The sequence below is a fragment of the Pogona vitticeps genome, chromosome 3 (genome assembly GCF_051106095.1).
Source record: "Pogona vitticeps strain Pit_001003342236 chromosome 3, PviZW2.1, whole genome shotgun sequence".
Lineage (NCBI taxonomy): Eukaryota > Metazoa > Chordata > Lepidosauria > Squamata > Agamidae > Pogona > Pogona vitticeps.
This window is the reverse complement of record NC_135785.1, coordinates 17669066-17689885: the sequence shown is the minus strand read 5'-3', so window position 1 is coordinate 17689885 and position 20820 is coordinate 17669066. Positions and strand designations below refer to the sequence as shown.

General features: G+C 43.7%; 2 protein-coding genes across 3 annotated transcripts in view; one reads left to right on the top strand and one right to left on the bottom strand.

Annotated features, from left to right (window-relative positions):
* Nucleotides 1-20820, bottom strand: part of LRRC34 (leucine rich repeat containing 34) — a 44233-nt gene that overhangs the window by 19192 nt on the left and 4221 nt on the right. The window lies entirely within an intron of this gene.
* Nucleotides 726-15225, top strand: LRRIQ4 (leucine rich repeats and IQ motif containing 4). The gene is made up of 5 exons (XM_020793826.3): nucleotides 726-2784; nucleotides 5278-5451; nucleotides 9400-9538; nucleotides 13707-13903; nucleotides 14680-15225. The coding sequence occupies exons 1-5, from the start codon at nucleotides 1642-1644 to the stop codon at nucleotides 14851-14853; spliced, it is 1827 nt and encodes a 608-aa protein (XP_020649485.3). The 5' UTR covers nucleotides 726-1641; the 3' UTR covers nucleotides 14854-15225.

Sequence of the window (20820 nt, the reverse complement as noted above, 5' to 3'; positions counted from 1 at the left end):
AGATTTATTCACCTCACATCTTTCATCACATTCACATCACTAAGCTCGGCTACATTCTATGCATTGTGTGTGAGAGAGAGAGAGCTTAGAAAAGCCACTTTAAAGAGTACAACTCTGAGAATCCCCCATTCTGGCCACACTGGCTGGGGAATTTTGAGAGCTACAGTCCAACAAAGTAACTTTGCGAAGCCATCCTGATCTGTGGCCTTGCCAGGACTGGGTCGCAGAGGCAAAACTCCTGCCCTCACACATGCGCAGAGACATGCACAGCCCCTCCCACTAATGCATGGACGCAAGCACGGCCCCTCCCACGCACGCACAGCTGCCTCCTCCACTCCCCCCCGTCCACACGCTAAACTGGAAGCAAAAAGGTTGGGGGCCACTGAATTACATGATAGATTACATATGAAAGTACAAAGTATACATTTTTGAATGCTGCTTGTTTTCTTCCTGATTAAGCAGAAATACTACAAACTAAAATAATTCTAATCTTTGAATACACAGTATAGTGATAAATTATATCTTAAGGTGTCAGATTCCTAACGTCATCTCCTCTTGCTTTCATCTAGTGTCTCCAGCACATTCTTATGATTAATAACCAGTCACGCACACCATCTAGTAATACAGGGTTTATAGTCACAAAATGAATCCATTCATTTAAAATAGCTTTTTTTAAAAAAAAAAAATCAGATTTTCCAGCAGGTCTATTTGAATCAATTGAACTTCTAGAGGACTTGATGTACTGAACCTCCATTGATTCAATGGGCCCATCGTGCAACTTACTACACTGAGCAACAGGATTTCAGCCACTGAATATTTGTGCCAAGAAGAGAGACAGGAACACTTTCGGAGCTTTCTGCCTCACATGACCAAATAATTTAGATGGGTTTGGGCACTTGTACAGCTTCATTTAGCTGCAGGGATGGGACAGAGGGATACCATTTGCTGCTCTGCTGCAGGGCAACAACATTTTAGGGACTAAGCTGTTCAGAAGAGCACATCCTACGTTACTTCCACCTATATTTTACTATTATGCTTGTAAATAAACTGAATAATTAAAAAACACATTAAATCTTATGTCTTCCTCATAAGACAATAAAAACAGAAGAGCACTTCCTTTGTACCTCCAGACTGCTCTGGAAAGTGGGAAGCATGCAAGTAAAAGATTGTCTATAAATCTTTCTTCAATTAAGCTCATTAGATTAGCTGCTTCTTTTATTTCAGTTCTAGCAGAGAGGGTTGGAATCAGGAAAAACACTGCAGACAATTTTCAATCAACCTTCCTTAAAACCCATTGACACAAACTCTCTTTAGATGATTTTCCTCAGTAGCTGTCAGCGGCTTCTGCTTACGGCAAGTAATTAAGACCAAAGCTAAATATTAGATAAAATCAGCAATTAGAACTCAAAGCACATTAATGGTGCAGAAAGAGGATGGAGGCAGATTCATAAAACTTCCTGTCTTCGGCAAGGTTCTCCCATACATTTAAGAAAGAACTGGATGAAATGAGTAAAAAAGTTTGTATCCATAATTACAATACGTATTTTGTTTTTTGGGGGGGCGGGGGGAAGAAGGCTGCATGGCTCCCAACATTCTTGTTCTCTATTTTCTTCCTTTTTCATAGTGAAAACTAGGCATAACATGCTTAGTGCCTCCAAGAGTTCTCACCATAAAAAAATAAAGCCCTCCCGTTCTAGAGCAAGTACCGCCACTCTAGAAAATGCCGACGTGCCCATGATATCGGAAGAAGTTACGGATGAAGATGAAAAGATCATACACGAAAAAACAGTAGGAGAAGAACCCAAAGAGGAGGTGTTTGTGCCCCTGCAGATCATAAACCGGATCTTTTTTCTTGATTTAGCCAACAAGAAACTGGCAGCGATCCCATGGCAAGTTTTTGATCTGGAAGACCTGGAAGAATTGCATTTGGAAAGAAATAGGATTGACAGCATCCCTGGAAACATTGGTCAGCTTAAGGCTCTGAAAGTCCTTTATCTGAATAAGAATAACATAGAACACTTGTGTGAAGAACTTGGAGAACTGAAATGTCTTCAGAGTCTGGACCTCAGCAATAACCCACTAGCTCACAGTTCACTGAATACCATAAGTAAATTGAGGGCACTTTGCCAGCTCAGATTATATGATGTAAACCTGGATGAATTTCCAGTAGAAATCTGCAAACATCTTCATCATCTGAAGCTATTAGGCTTGTCTACCAATAATCTGGCTTGCCTTCCCAAGGAAATCGTCAATATGACCAAACTCACAGAGATATATCTCAAAGGGAATAAATTTGAAATATTCCCCCAAGAACTTTGTCACCTCTATAATCTGGAGATCATAGATCTAGAAAAAAATGGCTTGACCTTCATTCCTGAAGAAATTTGCTCCCTGGAAGGTTTACTCCAATTCTTTGTTGCCCACAACAACCTGTCATCTGTACCCGATACACTGAGTAAGTGCACAAAACTAACCATCCTCGATTTGTCGCATAACCTCCTGCACAAACTTCCTCGGAGTTTAAAAGAACTGACAGAAATGAAGGAATTTGGGTTGTCTGGGAATGCTTTGGCAAATTTTCCACGCCAGATTCGCCGCTGGAAGTCTCTTGTTGTGGTTTACCTGAAAAATTGTGCTCTGCAAATGGTGCATCCGTCTTTCGCCAGACTTACCAGTATGATAATATTAGATCTCAGCGAAAACCTTCTGGAGGACTTTCCCATAGAGATTTGTGCCATGGAAAACCTGGAGATATTGGCACTGGATGACAATCAGATATACGAGGTATGGATGGGTAACGTGGCTTCAGTGGCTTCACATTCATCTCAGTCTGTCTTGAACATGAGCACATTAGAGCAGCCCCAGAGTTAAACTATGCATGACGAAGGCAGACTGACAATGACACGATGGAAGTATTTTTAATCTGTCGTTGTCACAAAGGAAATGGCGGTGATGTGAATGAAAGCCTAAAAGGAGTGGAATGCTAGGAGTGCTGAATTCTCCTCCCACCTACACTTCTTGCTAAATCATCCTCCAGTTGTTTCTCTTCCTGCCTGCTCACTACCAAGATGGAGGCACGAGGCAGAACCTCACAGCAGAAGTTGGGGTATGTCTGTGTGAGAGTTGCAGGAAGGCCTCCAAATGCAGCAGTGCTAGCTCACCGTATTTTAAAGTTAAATAATACGAGTTACCATTTAAAGAGAAGCCCACCAGAGTCTAAAGTTACTCAGCTGTACCACTATTATGGGCTAGCTGCAGGGAATATAACCTCAGGAAACACTGCACAGAGGACAGTGGCAGGTTGAGAAGGATGCAGCCAACCTTACAGGGTCCTTTTGTGCTTTTAATTTCACCTCTCTGCTATATATATTGCAATTTGTTTGCTTGCTAGCTTGTTACACTGATAAAAGATTTCAAGGAAGCATTCACAGTCCTCTCTTCTACTCTTCACTCCCAACGTCCCTGTGAGGTAGGTTGGGCTGAGAGTTTGTGACTGCCTCCAAGTTGCTCAGTGAGCTTCATGGCTCATTGGGAGTTATCTTCCCCACCTCGTAGACCAACACTAGCCATTGCTTAATACTGCTAATGTGACCTAAAGAGCTACGTGGCTTGGATCAGACTAGGTAAGAGGTTGGTTTATGTTGCAGAGTTTTGAATTTCTGGTAAAATTCTCGGAAAAGTACAAAGACTCACAAAGGAGAATAGGTACATATTCTCCAAGGTTCACACCTTTCTCATGAACTGGCACTTAAAGTCACAATAACTCACTCTGAGACATTTGTAGGAGAAAGAATAAAAAAACATTTCTTTACTCCACTTGCTAAACTCAGTGGGGCTTAGGACGTGTCTTAGGAACCTCAGTGGGTTTTAGGGAGTGGAGGAGAAAGCAGCGATCAAAGTGATCCTGCAGCTCTTTGATCCCTGCTTGCCCCCTCCTTTTGCTAGCCCCATGGGGTTAAGCAATTGGAGGGGGAAAGCAGCAATCAAAGTGCGGCAGGGTCTTTTTTGATCCCTTCCCCCTCCACTTGTTTTTGTTCTCTCCTCAGCTTACTCCCGTGTATAAAATGACCCTCAATTTTTAGTCTAAGGATTTTAGACAAAAGTACTGTCTTACACACAGAAAAAAATGGTAGTTAAAAACAATGTGAAGGCTCTCGTCAATACATATACCATGTGACTGCCAATATATATATATTGGTACAACAGAGAGGTATGGGAAGAATCAACATAACTGGGATTCTTTTCTCATCTCTGATTGAATCCTTACACTTGCTTGAAATTACAGATATGTGTTTGCTGCTTTCTTTACCGCACTCATTATTAACAACCAACGGAGGGAGATGGACAACATATTAACAACCACCACTAACCAAGGAGAAAGAAAACAGCCCCCAGGAGGGAGGCAGGGTTTTCTTTGAATTTAAAGTCTGGAAGAAACAATTGCTTAGTGCTATATAAATAGACAACCACCCCAGCCTAGAAAAGTTCATCTTAGTCAAACAAATTATAGGCAGCATGCAAGGTTGCAGATAAAATTCTACATGTTTTTCTTTGAGAGCCTGACCACAGCTTTCTGGAAACTCACGAGTAGAGCTATCCCTTACTGCTTGCCTCCAGTGTCTAGTGTTCTGAAATGTACAACTTCTGCCCTTGCCTAGTAGTCTTCATTAAACTACCTCATCTCAGATCTTTACTAACAATTAGGCTGCTTTCCCTGTCCCCCCTCCCCACCCAGCTGTCTTATCCCTTATCCCCAGCCTCAGGTAACACATGGGGGGCAAGGACAAAAGGCAGCATTACAGGCCAGTGTGGCCTCAGTTTTCCACAATTTCTGTAGGGTGGCAGGGAAGCATCTACGTGCCCATGGGAAGTTACCTCACTCACTGAGAACTCTATGGTTTGTGGGAGTACACAGAAATAAAAAAGAGCTTTATTAATAGATAAAGTGGTGACAGGTTTCTAGCTACATAGATTGTGGCTCAAAAGAACTGTGAAGATGGTCAAGCTTCCGTCTTATCAGTTATACAGTAGTCTGAATAGCTTCAATGGTATTTTACTCCTCTTTAAATTTTTGGATTACAATTCTCAGAATTCTCAAGCCAACATCTGCTGAATTCTAAGAAGTATTGTCCAAATTTAGTGTTTCAAAATTCCAGTCAGGTGGTTGTAACTTTTAACGTTTTGTGCTTTCTTTTCTTTCTTTCACTTGGAACGAGGGTTACAGGTTAATATTTCCCTTTTGTTTTCAAAAAAACCTGATGTTGAAAATGTGTCAAGGTACCTCCAGATGTGCAAAGACTTGCTCAGCTGAAAAGCCTCAGCATGACTAGCAACAAGTTTGGGTGGTTCCCTGAAGAAATCTTTCAACTTGGATCACTAGAGAGATTGTACATGGGGCAAGACAAGGGGATGAAACTGACAGATTTGCCAGAAAACATCAGCCTGTTACAGGTGAGAAATTAAGAAAAGATGGAGATGGTTAACATATATATATAGAGAGAGAGAGTGTTCTCAAAATACCCTAGGCAGCAAGGACCCAGACCATGTTTCCTAGTGTATTGAAGCTATTGACAGAGTGTGGATATTTGATGGTTTAAAACCTTCTAACTATGCAGCAGAAAAAGTTCAGGGACTCACAGAGCAGAATTGGCTTCAAATCTCCCCACAATAGACCAGCCCTTCTTTGTTAAATTTTCCTCAGCTGGCACTTACTGTCTCAATAATACACTCAGAGTCACTGGTAAGAGAAAAGAATACAAATTTTCCGTTTACTCTCAGTTCTTCATAGATCAAAACAAACAGCATTCTGTAGAAAAATATTAACTGGTTATATGAACAGAGCCTAACTGATTAACTAGCTTCATGACTGACTACTTGTGACAATCATAACTCTAACTGTTTGACTACATTTCTTAGTGACAAACCACTACTGGCTGAAAAATGTGAGAAAAGAAGACTTAAGTAGAGAAGCATGACTCTCTTCCAAATTCTAAGGCAGAGAGGGAGCAATTGGTTGCTACTGGGTGGATTGACAGCAACCCCAGTCCAGAAAGGTCCCTTCCAGCCAAAACCTACTAAAGGCCACATACAAGGGTGCAAAAGTTCAAGCAAGTACTTCAGTCTCTCTCTCTCCCCCCCCCCCAAAGTACATCTTCTATTCCCTGAAAATGAGCTGTGTTCCCCTTGATGGTTCTCTTATAGAGAGAAAAATGGAAAGGACACCATGAAAAAGATGTATAGTTCTTGTAAAAAAAAAAAGATAAAATATTGGGTAGGGTCTATTTTGACTCCTGTATTTCATCTTGCAATGGATGGATTCTTCTTTCTCCTTTGCTGACTCATTGACTGATAGGGTATTAAAATTATTGTTATGTTTCCTAATGGCCCGGATCCCTGAAATCTGGGCATGTATAAGCTGTGTACTACCAGGATCAGTAGCCCCTGAAAAATGAGACATTTCCTGCCTTACTCGGGATAATGTTATGTTGGGGCTCCAGAGACATGTAGGAGAATTAAAGAGGTGGGGTTTTTGAAGGAAGATTTTTCCAGCTACACAGATGCCCTGCCTTGCACTTCCACAGAAAAGCCAAACACAAATCACCAAGATGAAGGGTTGCTTTAATGTCTGTCACACTGCAGTCCACAGAGCCTGCCTATATGTATCGACGAAGATGAAGAACTGGAGGTTTCAGCCAAAAATGAAGTTATTGTTTTCATATGGTTTGGGCAGTTTGGTGTACTTCTGGCATACTGGAAATAAGGAACTTCCTGACCCTTATATAAACCGTGCTGTGTGGCACTGCCTATTGTTTAAGTTCTTTACAAACAGATACCCACAACTTGTCTAAATACACTCTGTTTCCCCAGGAGCAAATCAATCAGTTCTCAGTTGCAACAGTTTTTTTCAGCTGCACATTTTTTATCTGACTGAATTTGGATAATCCCATCCCTGCATTTTATGGAGGGAACAGAGCAAATAACTGAATGTAGTAGACTTAGGGGAAAAGATACACCAGAGACCCCATGCATACTGCTCCCCTTTTTCCTAGTCTTCTGGTGGTTCCTTACTCACAGCTGGATCTTTCCCCTCCATCCAGAACAGACCTCTTCTCCCTACTGGTTTTTTCCTCCTGCATCGTTCCCTGACAACAGATCTTCCCGGAAACTGCCTAGTAGGCACTAATTCGGCAATTCTGAGTGTTCCATCATTGTCATTTTCATCATGATCATCTTAGAACTGCAGAGCTGGAAGAGACCCTATGGATCATTGGGTCTATCCCCTGTCAAAGAGGCACAGTGAGGAATTGAACTCTCAACCTCTGGCTCTGCAGCCAGGTGCAGATGGTGAAGCCGTAGGGCTCATGATGAGGCTTAGGATCAGGGCTCACCCATAGTCTGAGCAAGAGCCATGCATCATCTCAAAATGTCAGGGTTCTTTGCTGGTCAGGCGTTGGGCTTCCAATGATCAGGATAAAGATCAAAGGAGTCACTGGGGTAAGGCAATAATACATCTCTGCAACTTAACTTCTTAAGCTGCCTTTGTTTGCTGCAGGATCTTACAAGACTTCTGTGGAAGTGGCATTTTATGTAGAGTTTCAACTGTCTCTGTGGGGTTCTGTTTAGAGAGGATTGTTATGGAAACCTTTTGCTGCCACCATGGAGGGATTCACTCTGGCCAACCTCAGGAGCACTTCAAAACTTGGTACTATCCCTCCTATTGGAAACTTATACCCAATGAGATTGCTTCAGAGCTTGGAAACAGTGTGTTAGATTTAACACATTGGCTGGAATCCTATTAGGTTTTCATAAGATCTGCATAACATGTCAAAGCTTATTACAGGTAATTGATGCAATACCAGGGCACATCTTAGTGTGGAATCAGGTGTGTGACCTGGGGCTCAACTGGGATTCACCCCAGGACCTTATGAATGAGGTGCAATTAGCTGAAACAATTAGCTTAGATAAACCTTACATAAAGATTAGTTGTATTCTGGCCATTAATATTATAATCATTACTTTTGCATTAAACAGAAAGACTGCATCTGATCATTTAAAATTGCATTTTTAAATTAATGTAAAATGTTTAAAATATTACATGCAAACTGTTGTTCTTTAGATTCATCGGCTGACGTGTTTTTAATTGAGAAAAGAAGACTGAGGGGAGAGATGATAGCACTTTTCAAATACTTGAAAGGTCTTCAACTACAGAGGAAGGGCAGAATCTGTTCTCAGTCATTACAGAGTGCAGGACACATAATAATGGGCTCAAGTTACTAGAAGCCAGATTTAGGTTGAATATAAGGAAAAACGTCTTAAATGTTAGAGCAGTATGACAATAGAACCAATTATCTTGGGAGGTGATGAGCGCTCCAGCACTGGAGGCATTCAAGAGAAAATTGGACAAGCATCTGTGAGATCTGCTTTGATTTGGATTCCTGCCTTGAGCAGGGGGTTGGATTTGATGGCCTTATAGGCCCCTTCCAACTCAATTATTATGTGATTCTATGAGTGTTGATATATTAAATCCAACATATTATTCAAGCTCTGCATTGTTTATATTCAGTTTCACTGGCAGGAAGTACACAGGCTAATCAAAATGAGTATGTTTCAAAACTTTCATCTGCTATTTGGTCAGATGGCACTATCCAGATGAAACAAAACTTGTATATCATAATTCTATTACATAAGTCTCAGGTGCCCAGATCTTCAGGTTATAAGACCACCAAGGTATATGGCCAGAGGCCCTAGCTATCTAGATAGTCCATAGCCAGGTACTGTATTACCCATTCCTTCTGGTCAAGCTGAAAAAGCTGTACAATAGAGCCCTTCAGAGCCCAAGAAGATAGAAAGATGTATTGCCACATTCTTTTAAAAAAATAGGCTATTTAGTTATTCATTTATTAAAATATTTATATATCTTATGGCAGGGTGCACAAAAGCACAACACCAAACAACATAAAAGCAAATTGAAGCTGTTTTTAAAATGTTAAAAAACCAAAACAAAACCCACCTTTAAACAGTTTAAGTCAATGAAATAATGGAAAACAATCTATACAGCTTACATTGCAGACCATATTATATGTCTGTTATAGTCACATACCCGGAAGGTTTGACCAGTCGATAATGAAATAGGGCAGTAGTTCCCAAACTGTGTACCACAGCACCCTAAGGGGCTGCCAACCCCATCCAGGGGCACTGCGGAACCTATGGAAGTACTACACAGGCCAGGATTCTCTACTCCATTCTCACATTCTCATCCAAAGTACAGTATTGTATTGAGGGAGCTGGAGCCAGCCAGTAATTCAAGGGAGATGTGAGTTGGAAAAGTTTGGAAGCCTCTGTAATAGGGATATAAATATATATATCCAAATGCACAGAAAAATGCTTTTCTTCTTCCAGAACTTGAAGGAACTGTACCTTGAGAACAACTATCTGGAATATCTTCCATCATCCATTGGCTCACTGAGTAACCTGCAAATATTTGACTGTCACAACAATTTCCTTATAGAACTGCCTGACTCCATCTGCCGCTTACAAGGTAAAAAGTTTTAATCTGTAATTTGCTATTCAAGAGGTCTTCTCAACATGCTTTAGCATCCTTCTGATCTCAGTATCGGTTTTCTGCCCAGCTGAACTCTCTGTATAAATGAAAGACATTTAGGAATAAAATATTCTCCCTTGCCATCATTTGGATGATTCCCATGTCATTTAAGATTTGACCTCCGGTCGGCCCTTTCGAGGAGCTCGGCACTTCTGCTCTCAGCCCGCCAGAGGGAGCTTATTTAAAGATTTTTTTTTCATCCCTGTCCTCAGTCAAAAGGGGCACCCAGGGCAGTTTACATACAGTCGATTTACAAATAAGACAATTCCTGCCTCATGGCTTATGATTTCCAAAGACATCACGTAAGAGGAAAGCGAAATTGGAAGGAAGGGGTGGGTGGAGGGGGGCAAGTACTTTTTCAGCAAGCTAAATTTACTTACTTACTTACTTACTTACTTACTTACTTACTTACTTACCTGCCTGCCTGCCTGCCTGCCTGCCTGCCTGCCTGCCTGCCTGCCTGCCTGCCTGCCTGCCTACTTACTTACTTACTTACTTACTTACTTACTTACTTACTTACTTACTTACTTACTTACTTACTTACTTACTTACTTACTCACTTACTTACTTACTTACTTACTTACTTTATGTGCTGCCTTTATCTCTATAGGGGACCGAAGGATCATCACAACAATTAATATATTTTTATTTTATTTTATTTATTGAATTTATACCTTGCACCGTCTGGCAACTAACAACAATATGAGCAACAATATTAAAACACGATAAAAAACAAATTACAGTAATACATAACCAAATAGGGTAAATTAAAACAGATGGCAATGAAGGTGGTAAAAAGGGTGATGGAGAGGATGGCAAAAAGGATGGTAAAAGGGAGGCTGAGATGCTCCGGGAAAGCCTGGCGGAAGAGTCAGGTCTTCAATGCTCGTTTGAACCTATCCAGCGAGGGTGCTAAGCAGATCTCAATGGGAAGGTTGCTCCATAGGCGGGGGGGGGGGGAGGTTGCCGAAAAGGCCCAGTTTCTTGTTCTTTCCCTCCAGGCCTCCTTTGGGGTCAACACCCTCAACTGCTCTGCCTGTGAAGAACGGGTATTACGGACAGATCTGGCTGGGAGCAGTAGTTCTGATAGGTACTGAGCTCCTAAACCGTTTAGGGCTTTGAATGGTATCATCATAAACTTGAAGTGGATGCAGAAATGAACTGGTAGCCAATGAAGGGCGGTCAGAGTGGGGGAGATGTGCTGGAATTTCTTCACCCCAGTTATTAATCTGGCTGCCAAATTTTTGTCCAGTTGAAGCCTCCGCGTCAGCCTCAAGGGTAGCCCCACACAGAGAGCACTTCAAGGGCATTACAATGGCATGAATCAGCATTGTGAGTGCCCCCACATCTAGATAGGGACGCAGCTGGGCAATGCTAAAAAGATGGAAATTGACTGCCCGGACCATCTGGGTTTCCATGGTAAGATCTGGGTCCAAGCAGATGCCCAACCTGCAAACCTCACTCTTTATGGGAAGAGTCACTCCCCCAAAGGAGAGGGAGTTTCCCAACCAACTGATACCGGGGCCACGCAAGCGCAAGATTTCCGTCTTTTCCAAATTCAATCTCAGTCCATTTGCCCTCATTCACTCCACAACGGTCCGCGAGCAGCATTCAAGAATCGGAACAGCATCCACTGCAGTTGGAAAAAAGGAGAGGTAGAGCTGGGTGTCATCAGTGTACACTGGGCCCCACAACCCTGGATGGCCTCACCCAACAGCCTCATACAGATATTAAATAGCATTCCACAGGGTGGAAGTTATCTAGCCAAGCTGCACTCTCTGGGGACAGTCCTCCAAGAAGGAACAGAGTTGAACCATGCCCTCCTGGAGAGAACCATTAATTATTGTGGTGGCCCATTCTGTTGTTACTGGCTTGGGTGCTTAGATGATCCAGGCAAGCACCCTGTCCACCTCATTGGATGTCACAGGTTGAAAGCAAGTTAACTTCACCGGGCAAGACGATAATCTCAGCCATTCTCTGCCTTCCAAATACAGTGGTACCTCGACTTACAAACTTAATCTGTATTAGAACAACGTTCGTACATCGAATAGTTCGTAAGTCAAAGTACTGTTCCCCATTGAAATGCATGGGGACGGAATTAATCCGTTCCAGGATTTCAAAAGGCAAAAAAGCAGGGGGAAAGGGCTGGAAATTCAAATTTCCAGCCCTTTCTCCCTACCTTTTTGGCTTCGGAGGTCTCAAAGGGCTTCCTCTGATGTCAGGGGGAAAGCCCTTTGAGACCTCCGAAGGTGCCAATCGTGGCGGCGAGGGCCCCAGGGAGGTCTCCCAGGGCTTGCCCACCACCATAGGAGACCTTCCTGGGGGTCCCTGCCACCGTGATGGGCGCCTTCGGAGCTCCCAAAGGGCTTCCTCCGATATCCGGCGGAAAGCCCTTTGAAAGCTCCAAAGGCAAAAAGGCAGGGAGAAAGGGCTGGAAATTCGAATTTCTTGCCCTTTCTCCCTGCCTTTTTGCAGGGATCCATTTATGAACAGCTCCGTTGGCAAAAAATGGCATTGACTTGCGAACGGAGCCTCGACCTTGTTTGTAGGTTGAGCTCCGTTCGCAAGTCGATGCCAATTTTTGCCAACGGAGCTGTTCGTAAATTGAAAAGTCCATATGTAGGGCTGTTCGTAAGTTGAGGGTTGTCTGCAGAAAACACCCATTTCATTGTTTCTCACCCAGTAAGAGGGATCATACTAATACTATACAAAACTCAACCGCTCAAAAATACCACCGAAATACTATATGAAAAAAAAATTAAGCATATTTCAAGATTAAAACCAAGATTAGAAACAATATGAAAAACATTTTTAAAAACATTTTAAAAACAGAAATGACCCTGTTTCCTGTTTAATCTTGTCACACTGGCCCCTGCTGGAATACTATGGTTATTTTGGTTGCTCCTGAGACACGTCCTTTGCAACAATGAAGGCCCAGCCATCCCATCAATTCAGACAAAATGAGAACTGCATGGGTGTTTCTTCCCGATGGTGCATCTATAAGCCTCACCCCCCCCCCCGCCCCGCTGCTGCTATTCGGCTTTGCCACCTGCATTTCCTCATTTCCTCTTGTTCAACCACATTGAATGTTTGTTGTTGCCACGGACTGTCAAGTCACTTCTGACACATGGTGGTTTTACTATGGCCACACAGTGAGTTTCCATTGGCTGAGTGGGGTTTCAAACCCAGATCTCCTGCATCCTGGTCTGACACTCTGTCCACTACCCCCCACCTCAGACCTCAATAAACCTGAGTAGCCTCTAGAGGTACCAACTGTCCAGTGACATCTTGACACAAAACACTGCCTACTAACATAGTAGCTGCTTTGTGCAGGTAGTACTTCTACACAGGGAGATTATTCAGGTGGAGGAAGGAAGCCGGGGGTGGGGTGAATAATGATGGCAACAAAAGCCATGGCAGAAGGGGAGGCAGAAAGGGCAAAGTGGCAGTAGCTGCCATACGGTAAGGCCCATGAGTCAGGGAGGGAGGTGAAGTGACCACAGCAACAAGGGAAAACTGTGCAGTGTTCCTGTCTTAAACCCTGCTCCCTGAAGTGGGTTTTTTTTTTAACTCAACCTCCTGCTAGTCTTATTTGGGGAACTGCTGTCTTGGGTATCCTTTCAGGGTGAGAAGAAACATCTATTTTCCTGGCATTGTATTTTCCTTACCAATAAGATCGTTCCTTCCAAGCATTATCAGTGTGTAAATGAAGCTCCTGTTTGACTTCCCACCAGAAATCACAAGCTGAAAGGAAGATAACCTGCAAGAGGCAAACTAAGACAAGCATGTAGTAGAATAAACAGACCCTTTTAACCTCTCAAGGGAGCCTTCCTTCTAGAAACATAATTACTGCTTTATCCAAATCATACACAAGCAACTTGACAGCTTAAGAATCCAAAATTCCTCTAAGTCAAATGAAGCCTGTTCTTGAGGATGAACGTCCCTTTTTAAAAGACCAAGGAGTTTGACATTTTCAATTAAACAGGTTGGGCGGGGGTAGAGACTATTACTACATGCTGTTTGGAAATAAACCGTTTCAAATAATAATTTACTATTATTATTGTATTATTGGGAACATTTTACTTTTATGATTCTGTCTCTTTAGGCTTGCAAAAGCTGCTACTTGAAAGCAACCAGCTATTTCAAATCCCAGAGAACTTGGACAGTCTAGAGAAACTACAAGTCCTTACACTTTGTGGAAACCCATTGATGGACCCACCAGTGGAAGTATTTTGTCAGGGGCTACCAGCCATATGGCAGTACTTAAAGGATGCAAGAATCCGGAAAGCCTGGGCAGTAAAGGTACATGTCAACAACAGAGCCACACAAGCGGCATGGAATGCAGTTATGCTGATGTGGGTGGTTCATAGCCTTTTGAACCATGGGAGCAAACTAGCAGCCATGTCACTGGGAAACGTTTTGCTAGATCTATTATACCTACGTAGATACACCGGCATGGCATTGTCTAACTGAGAAATGGGGAAGGTGAAGCATAACAGAGCAAAGCACAAGGGCGATCCAACTGGCCAAAAATAATAGGGACAAACCTTGGAAAAAATAATATATCAGAACACTGGAAAGCTCAGTGGTTTCAAAATTATAAAAACATTGACTTGTATTATATAACAGATACAAGTATTTTTAAAAAACTGTTTGGTAAATATTGGCACAGTAGTTATGCTGTTGCTAATATTGCTGGTTTTGTAGCTCTGTTGTTGCTGCTGCTGTTGTTATTGTTCTTATATTTTTGGACTACGACTTCTAGGGTGCATGTTGTCTGGAGATTTCTAGGATATCTTGTTAAAAAAAAAGTAGCTGTTCTATGCTCTGAGTAAAGGAGCAGGCATGATGAGGTAGTCCTGTCCTGTCCTGCCATTACTAATGGGGATAGTGGGGAGAAAGCCAGCTAATATTAACAGTTCTTCTGCAGCCCTCAGAGAAGTCCAGCTGATCAGGTCTTGCACAAGAGAGAAGACTTTTATTACTGTTTTTTCCCTGAAAAAACAAGGTCACCTTGACTGTCTTTCTCCCTCTCTTCTCGATTAATTCTCATGTTCTTCCCACCTCCCTGCTCTCAGGTCCAGGCTCGATGGCGTGGCATAATGGTGCGCAAAGGGATCGGGCCCTATGCAGAGCTCCAGAGAATGATCAAGAGAGTCAAGAAAGAGAAAAAAGAGAAGAAGGGCAAGGAGAAAGGAAAAGGAAAGGGCAAAGATAAGGGCAAAGATAAAGGCAAAGGCAAAAAGAAATAATGCCATTATTGTGACAGAAACATAGTGAGCATTGGAAAAAAGGGTATGAAGGGAGAAAAACAGGGGAATAAATATGGCTGAAACAGGATGGAAGAGTGTACAGCAAGTCGTTCGTATAGATTTTTAGAGAGTATCTTTCTAGCACTCACTAACTTCAGCTGGTGAGCCAAAGGAGGAGCAGAGTGGAATAGCTATGTGCCAGTGGGAAGGGTTTCAATGTCTACTTCGCCCCCCCAAAAAAATCTGGGACACGTCTGTTGTTGCCACCCACCCACCACATGCTGTGCCTTACTGTACTCTGTCAGGTCAACAATGTTGTCTTGGTGTCAAGAGGCCTCAAAAAGGTCAAAGCACTGGGATATTTTTTAATATGACAGATGACACATGTGACAAACCCAGACCTACTGGGATATGTCACACAGTTACACTAAGCTGCCACCAACCATTCCCTGTAAGAAGTCACACAGACCAGGGATGGATTTTTAAACAATAAAAAGAATAAGGTTTATTTAAATACACACACAGGAAAATAAAACAATCAGGTGAATAGGATAAAGTAACGTGGCTTAGTTTCACTCATTCATGCATACACTTTGGTTCACACAGAACCCTTAACTTGAAGCACAGACCCTGAACCTATCAGTTCTGGCTAACCAACAGACACCTGAACCTATCAGGTTGGTACCCTGACACACAGTAGTACCCTGTCTGACACACAGACTCCCACAACAGCTTCTTCTTCCCAGCTGCTGCTTCGTCACATCCCAGTGTCTCCTAGCATCTCTCTACACACGCATCACATATTTATACAGTACAGCCCCTCCTCCTGATGTCCCGCCTTCCACTCTCCATAGGATGGAACTTTCCCTCCAAACCCATGACAGACAGGTAACATCAGTGCTGTATGTAACACCTCCCCTCTTTATAAGTTGTTTTGTAGGGGGAAAGCTAAAAGTGCTTTTCACCAAAAAAACAACCTGAATAAAACATACAACAACAGTTATACATACCATATAATACTTACTTATCCTTACACTCTAAGTTAACCATAGCAAATAGGCATTTATACATTTACCATCTACATTACATCAATTTACCTTTATTCATACAAACCAATTTCAAAAACACAGGTACATTTTAACTTTTTGTTCACCATTATATACACATAGTCCATGTTTCTTTCGCCGTCTTCATTCTTCAGGTCTTCTTGATAAGGCGTCAGCAACACAGTTCACTGACCCTCTGACCACCTTCACTTCAAAGTCATAGTCCTGTAGGTTTAAAGCCCACCTCATAAGTTTGCTATTGTGGGTTTTCATTGTCTTTAACCATTGCAATGGTGAATGGTCAGTACACAGAATAAAATGTCTTCCCCAGATGTAAGGCTTGGCCTTCTGGATCGCGTAGACTATGGCCAAACACTCCTTCTCCACGGTTGCCAAATGTCTCTCACCTTTTTGAAGTTTCCTACTCAGGTAGGACACTGGATGCTGGTCACCATTCTCATCCTCCTGGCACAGAACTGCTCCTACCCCGCTGTTAGACGCATCGGTGTAGATGATGAACTCCCGGTCGAAGTCTGGAGCACGCAGGACTGGATAGTTGATTAACGCCTCCTTCAACCTCTGGAACGCCGCCTCACAGTCGCTGGTCCACGGGATGCGGTCATCAGCCTTCTTCCTCGTCAGATCGGTCAGCGGAGCCGCAATCTCGCTAAACCTCGGGATGAACTTTCTGTAGTAGCCCACCAACCCAAGAAATGATTTGACTTTTTTCTTGGTGTTGGGTTTAGGCCAATCACGAACAGCTTCTATTTTGGCCTCCAGGGGTTTTATCATTCCTCCCCCTACCATGTGACCCAAGTATTTTATTTCTGGGCTACCCAGCTGACACTTGCTGGCCTTTACTGTTAGCCCTGCTGCACTTAACCTCTGCAGCACTAACTCCAGGTGTATCAGGTGATCTTCCCAGGTATTACTGAAGATCCCTATGTCGTCAATGTAGGCCACTGTAAAGTCACTGAGCCCTGCCAAGGTCTGGTCCATCAGCCTTTGGAATGTGGCTGGTGCATTTCTGAGACCAAAGCTCAGGACTCGAAACTCATAGAGACCAAAAGGGCTGCAAAAGGCAGTCTTTTCTTGATCCCTGGGATCAATTCTTAATTGCCAATATCCCTTTACCAGGTCCAATGATGAGATGAACCGACAACCCCCTATGGTTTCAATCAGGTTGTCTAGCCTGGGCATTGGGTAGGCATCAGGAGTGGTTACACGGTTTAATTTCCTGTAATCAACACAAAACCTAATGCTCCCATCAGGCTTGTCCACAAGGACTATCGGAGAGGACCAAGGACTAGAAGAGGGGACGATTATGTTCTCCCTCAGCATTTCGTCCAGCTCCTTCCGCACCTTGTCCCTATAGGGTCCCGTTACTCGGTATGGGGATACTGCCTGCGGGGGTGCATCCCCTGTGTGGATCCGATGCATCACTCCCTTCACTATCCCCGGCTTGTTGGAAAACACCTGTTGATATTTACTAAGCAGCATTTTTAGTTCTTGCTGCTGGTCTTGGGTGAGTGCAGGACTGATCTTTACCTCCTCTGGGTTGTATTTTACTTCCCCTCTACCCTCCCAGAAGGGTAATTCAGCTTCCTCACTCTCAGCTGCTTTTATCGCGAATAAAACCCTCTGTTCCCCTCTGTAGTAGGGTTTTAGGGCATTCACATGAACCACCCTCCTTGCTTGGTTCTCCTCCTGCTCTATTAGGTAGTTCAGGTCTGACATCTTGGAAATGACCCTATATGGTCCTGCCCATTTGAGCTGCAGCTTATTCTCTCTGCAGGGCCTAAGCCAAAGCACTTCCTCCCCTGGGTCAAAGTGCCTCTCTCTAGCTTTGTGGTCATACCATGTTTTCTGTCTGACCTTCTGAGCTTGCAGGTTTTCTGCTGCCAGCTCTAGATTTCTCTTTAGGTCATTCATCAAGGTGTCTATGTAAGTCACAACGTCTTGTGGGTCATCCTGGGTGATCTGCTCCCAATTTTGCTTGATCAAATCAAGGGGCCCTTTCACCCTTCTCTGCTGTGTTTTGTTCACCCCTAAGTGCGCAGCAAACATGTCAGAGTGCCCCCTTTGTAAGATCATGGGGCGATACTTTTCAGGTACCACCAGCTGACTTCTGATCCCATCTCCCCCTTTTGAGATATTCCTCAGGGTTTCTCTATATAAAATCCCCTTTTTCTCCAGAAATCTCACTGGGGTTTCAGGTGTTAGCTGAGCGTCAGTCACCTGTTCAAAACACTTTTGGAGAGTGGCGTCTGCCTTTTGCTCCTGTCCAAATCTGCTGTCTGTGGTTAAGGTTTCCACCACAGCTTCTGAACTCCCCTCTGCTTCCGTCTCTGGCTCATCAATACCCCCCTGAACTGTCCCTGTGGTGGCTTGTGAGCGTGTAATCACTAGCACCCGTTTCACATGTTCAGCCAGGTCATTTCCCACGAGCACGGCTGCTGGCAGAGTCGATGAAATCGCTAGCCGCCAATCTCCCCTCCAGCCTTGAAAGTTGACAGGTACCTCTGCTACTGGCAGAGAGATTACCTGCCCCTCAATCCCTGCCACCTTCATGCTCTCATTTGGGATTATAAACTCCCTAGGAATAATATCTGGATGGCACAGGGTTACCTGGGAACAAGTGTCCCGCAGCCCCCTATACTGACGGTCAAGTATTCCTACGTCCACCCCGGCTGTCTCAAACAACTGAGAATCTGTTTTCACCAGCAAGCAGCGCTTTACCTCCACAAGAGGACCATTTTCCTCAGCCTGATCAGCAGAGGTAGCTGTTCCAGACTGAGTAGCCATGGCAACAGGCTCCCTCAGTGACACTGAGCCTTGCTCTTTCTGGACACAGAACACAGCTTTTGGCTTGGTCCCACTAGAATTCTGAGGCACCATTCCTTTTAGCTTCTTTAATTTCTCACACTCTGAGATTAGATGACCCTTTCCCTGACAGAAATAACATTTTCTGGTGTATTTTGATTCTCTCTCATCTTGTTTTGGTTTTTCCTCCAAAATCTGAGGTCTTGGTTTCATGTCTGAGGGCTTCCCTTCACCATGGGCCCCTCCCCCTTGCTGGCTTTTCCCTGGTCCCTGAGAGTACTTGCTGTAGGTTTCTTTGGGTTTACCCACAGATTTCCCCTCACCCAAGGGCTTTCTTATTTGGGAAATAAAATCTGCGATCTCTGCGGCTGCTGCCACAGATTTCGGTTTCCTTTCCCTCACCTGGAATTTCAATTCCCCATGTAGGACTGAATAGAACTGTTCCAGTGCTATTAAGTCTTTAAGCTGCTCATAGGTCTCTGTCCCTTCCTGCGATAGCCATTTCTCAAGCAGCCTCACCAATTGGGCCCCCACTTGGGTAAAAGTCTGTTCTGGTTTCTTGGTGAGGGACCTGAACCTTTGTCTCAGCTGCTCCGCATTTATCCCATGTCTGGCAAACACCAGTTTTTTAAACTCTGCAAAATCTTTCATCAGTTCCTCAGGCATCTCGGCATACACCTCAGCCAGGCTACCACTGATTAAAGACCGCATGATGGTCATCTTCTCAGTTTCCCTCACTGAGAAGTCCACAAACGCTCTTTCCACTAAGGAAAAGAACACCTCAGGACAATCTCCCTTGTGGTACACAGGGAATTTCTTCAGGTCAGCTTTAGACAGTTGGCCTCCCTCAGAATCCCTATTGTTATTATTGTTCTGGTTCATTATCTCCAATTTTCTTAATTCAAACGCCATTCTTTCTTTTTCCAGAGCAATTTTCTCTCTCTCCATTCTTTCTTCTCTCTCCATTCTCTCTCTCTCTCTCTCTAACTCAAATTGCCGCTGTTTCTCTCTTTCCCTTTCTTCTCTTTCCCTTTCCCTTTCCTCCACTTCAAATTGCCTCATCCTCAGTTCATGCTGTTGGGCTATGAGCAATTTTCTAAGTTCTGGGTTCTGCTCTCCTGTGCTGTCACCTTGCACTGAGCCAAATTCATCCTCAGAACCTTGGTCAATCTGGGGGTCTTTCACATCACTCATTTCTGCCATCTGGCTTCGAGTCAAGGGCATAATCCCCCCTCAGAACAGGCTGCTTTAAAAGTCAAGCCTCAAAATAAAACGACCACTTTTTTCCTTCTTGCCTCAGAACCAGCTCTCCCTAGAGATTGCTGCTGTTCTTCAGCACTAACTTGCAACAGTATCGAGTCAGAGCCTACCCCCCTCTGCTGGGCCTCTCAGCTGGCAGGCTAGATCACTGTTACTACGCAGTTTTGCCTCAGCTTTTTTCCCGCCAAAACTAGGCTGCCTCAGAGCACCTTAATCTAAGTCTCCCCAGTTGGCACGTTCTTCCACTAGTGCACCTCCCCGTGAGGTACACCTAGAAGATTACCTACGCGCCTCAGACTGTCCCTGACTAGACCCCCCTTGCTCTGGGCACACTTGCCAAGGCTTTGCTGGACCACTGGACAACTGGACCAGTCGTATCCCACACGCTGGACACCAATCAATGTGACAAACCCAGACCTACTGGGATATGTCACACAGTTACACTAAGCTGCCACCAACCATTCCCTGTAAGAAGTCACACAGACCAGGGATGGATTTTTAAACAATAAAAAGAATAAGGTTTATTTAAATACACACACAGGAAAATAAAACAATCAGGTGAATAGGATAAAGTAACGTGGCTTAGTTTCACTCATTCATGCATACACTTTGGTTCACACAGAACCCTTAACTTGAAGCACAGACCCTGAACCTATCAGTTCTGGCTAACCAACAGACACCTGAACCTATCAGGTTGGTACCCTGACACACAGTAGTACCCTGTCTGACACACAGACTCCCACAACAGCTTCTTCTTCCCAGCTGCTGCTTCGTCACATCCCAGTGTCTCCTAGCATCTCTCTACACACGCATCACATATTTATACAGTACAGCCCCT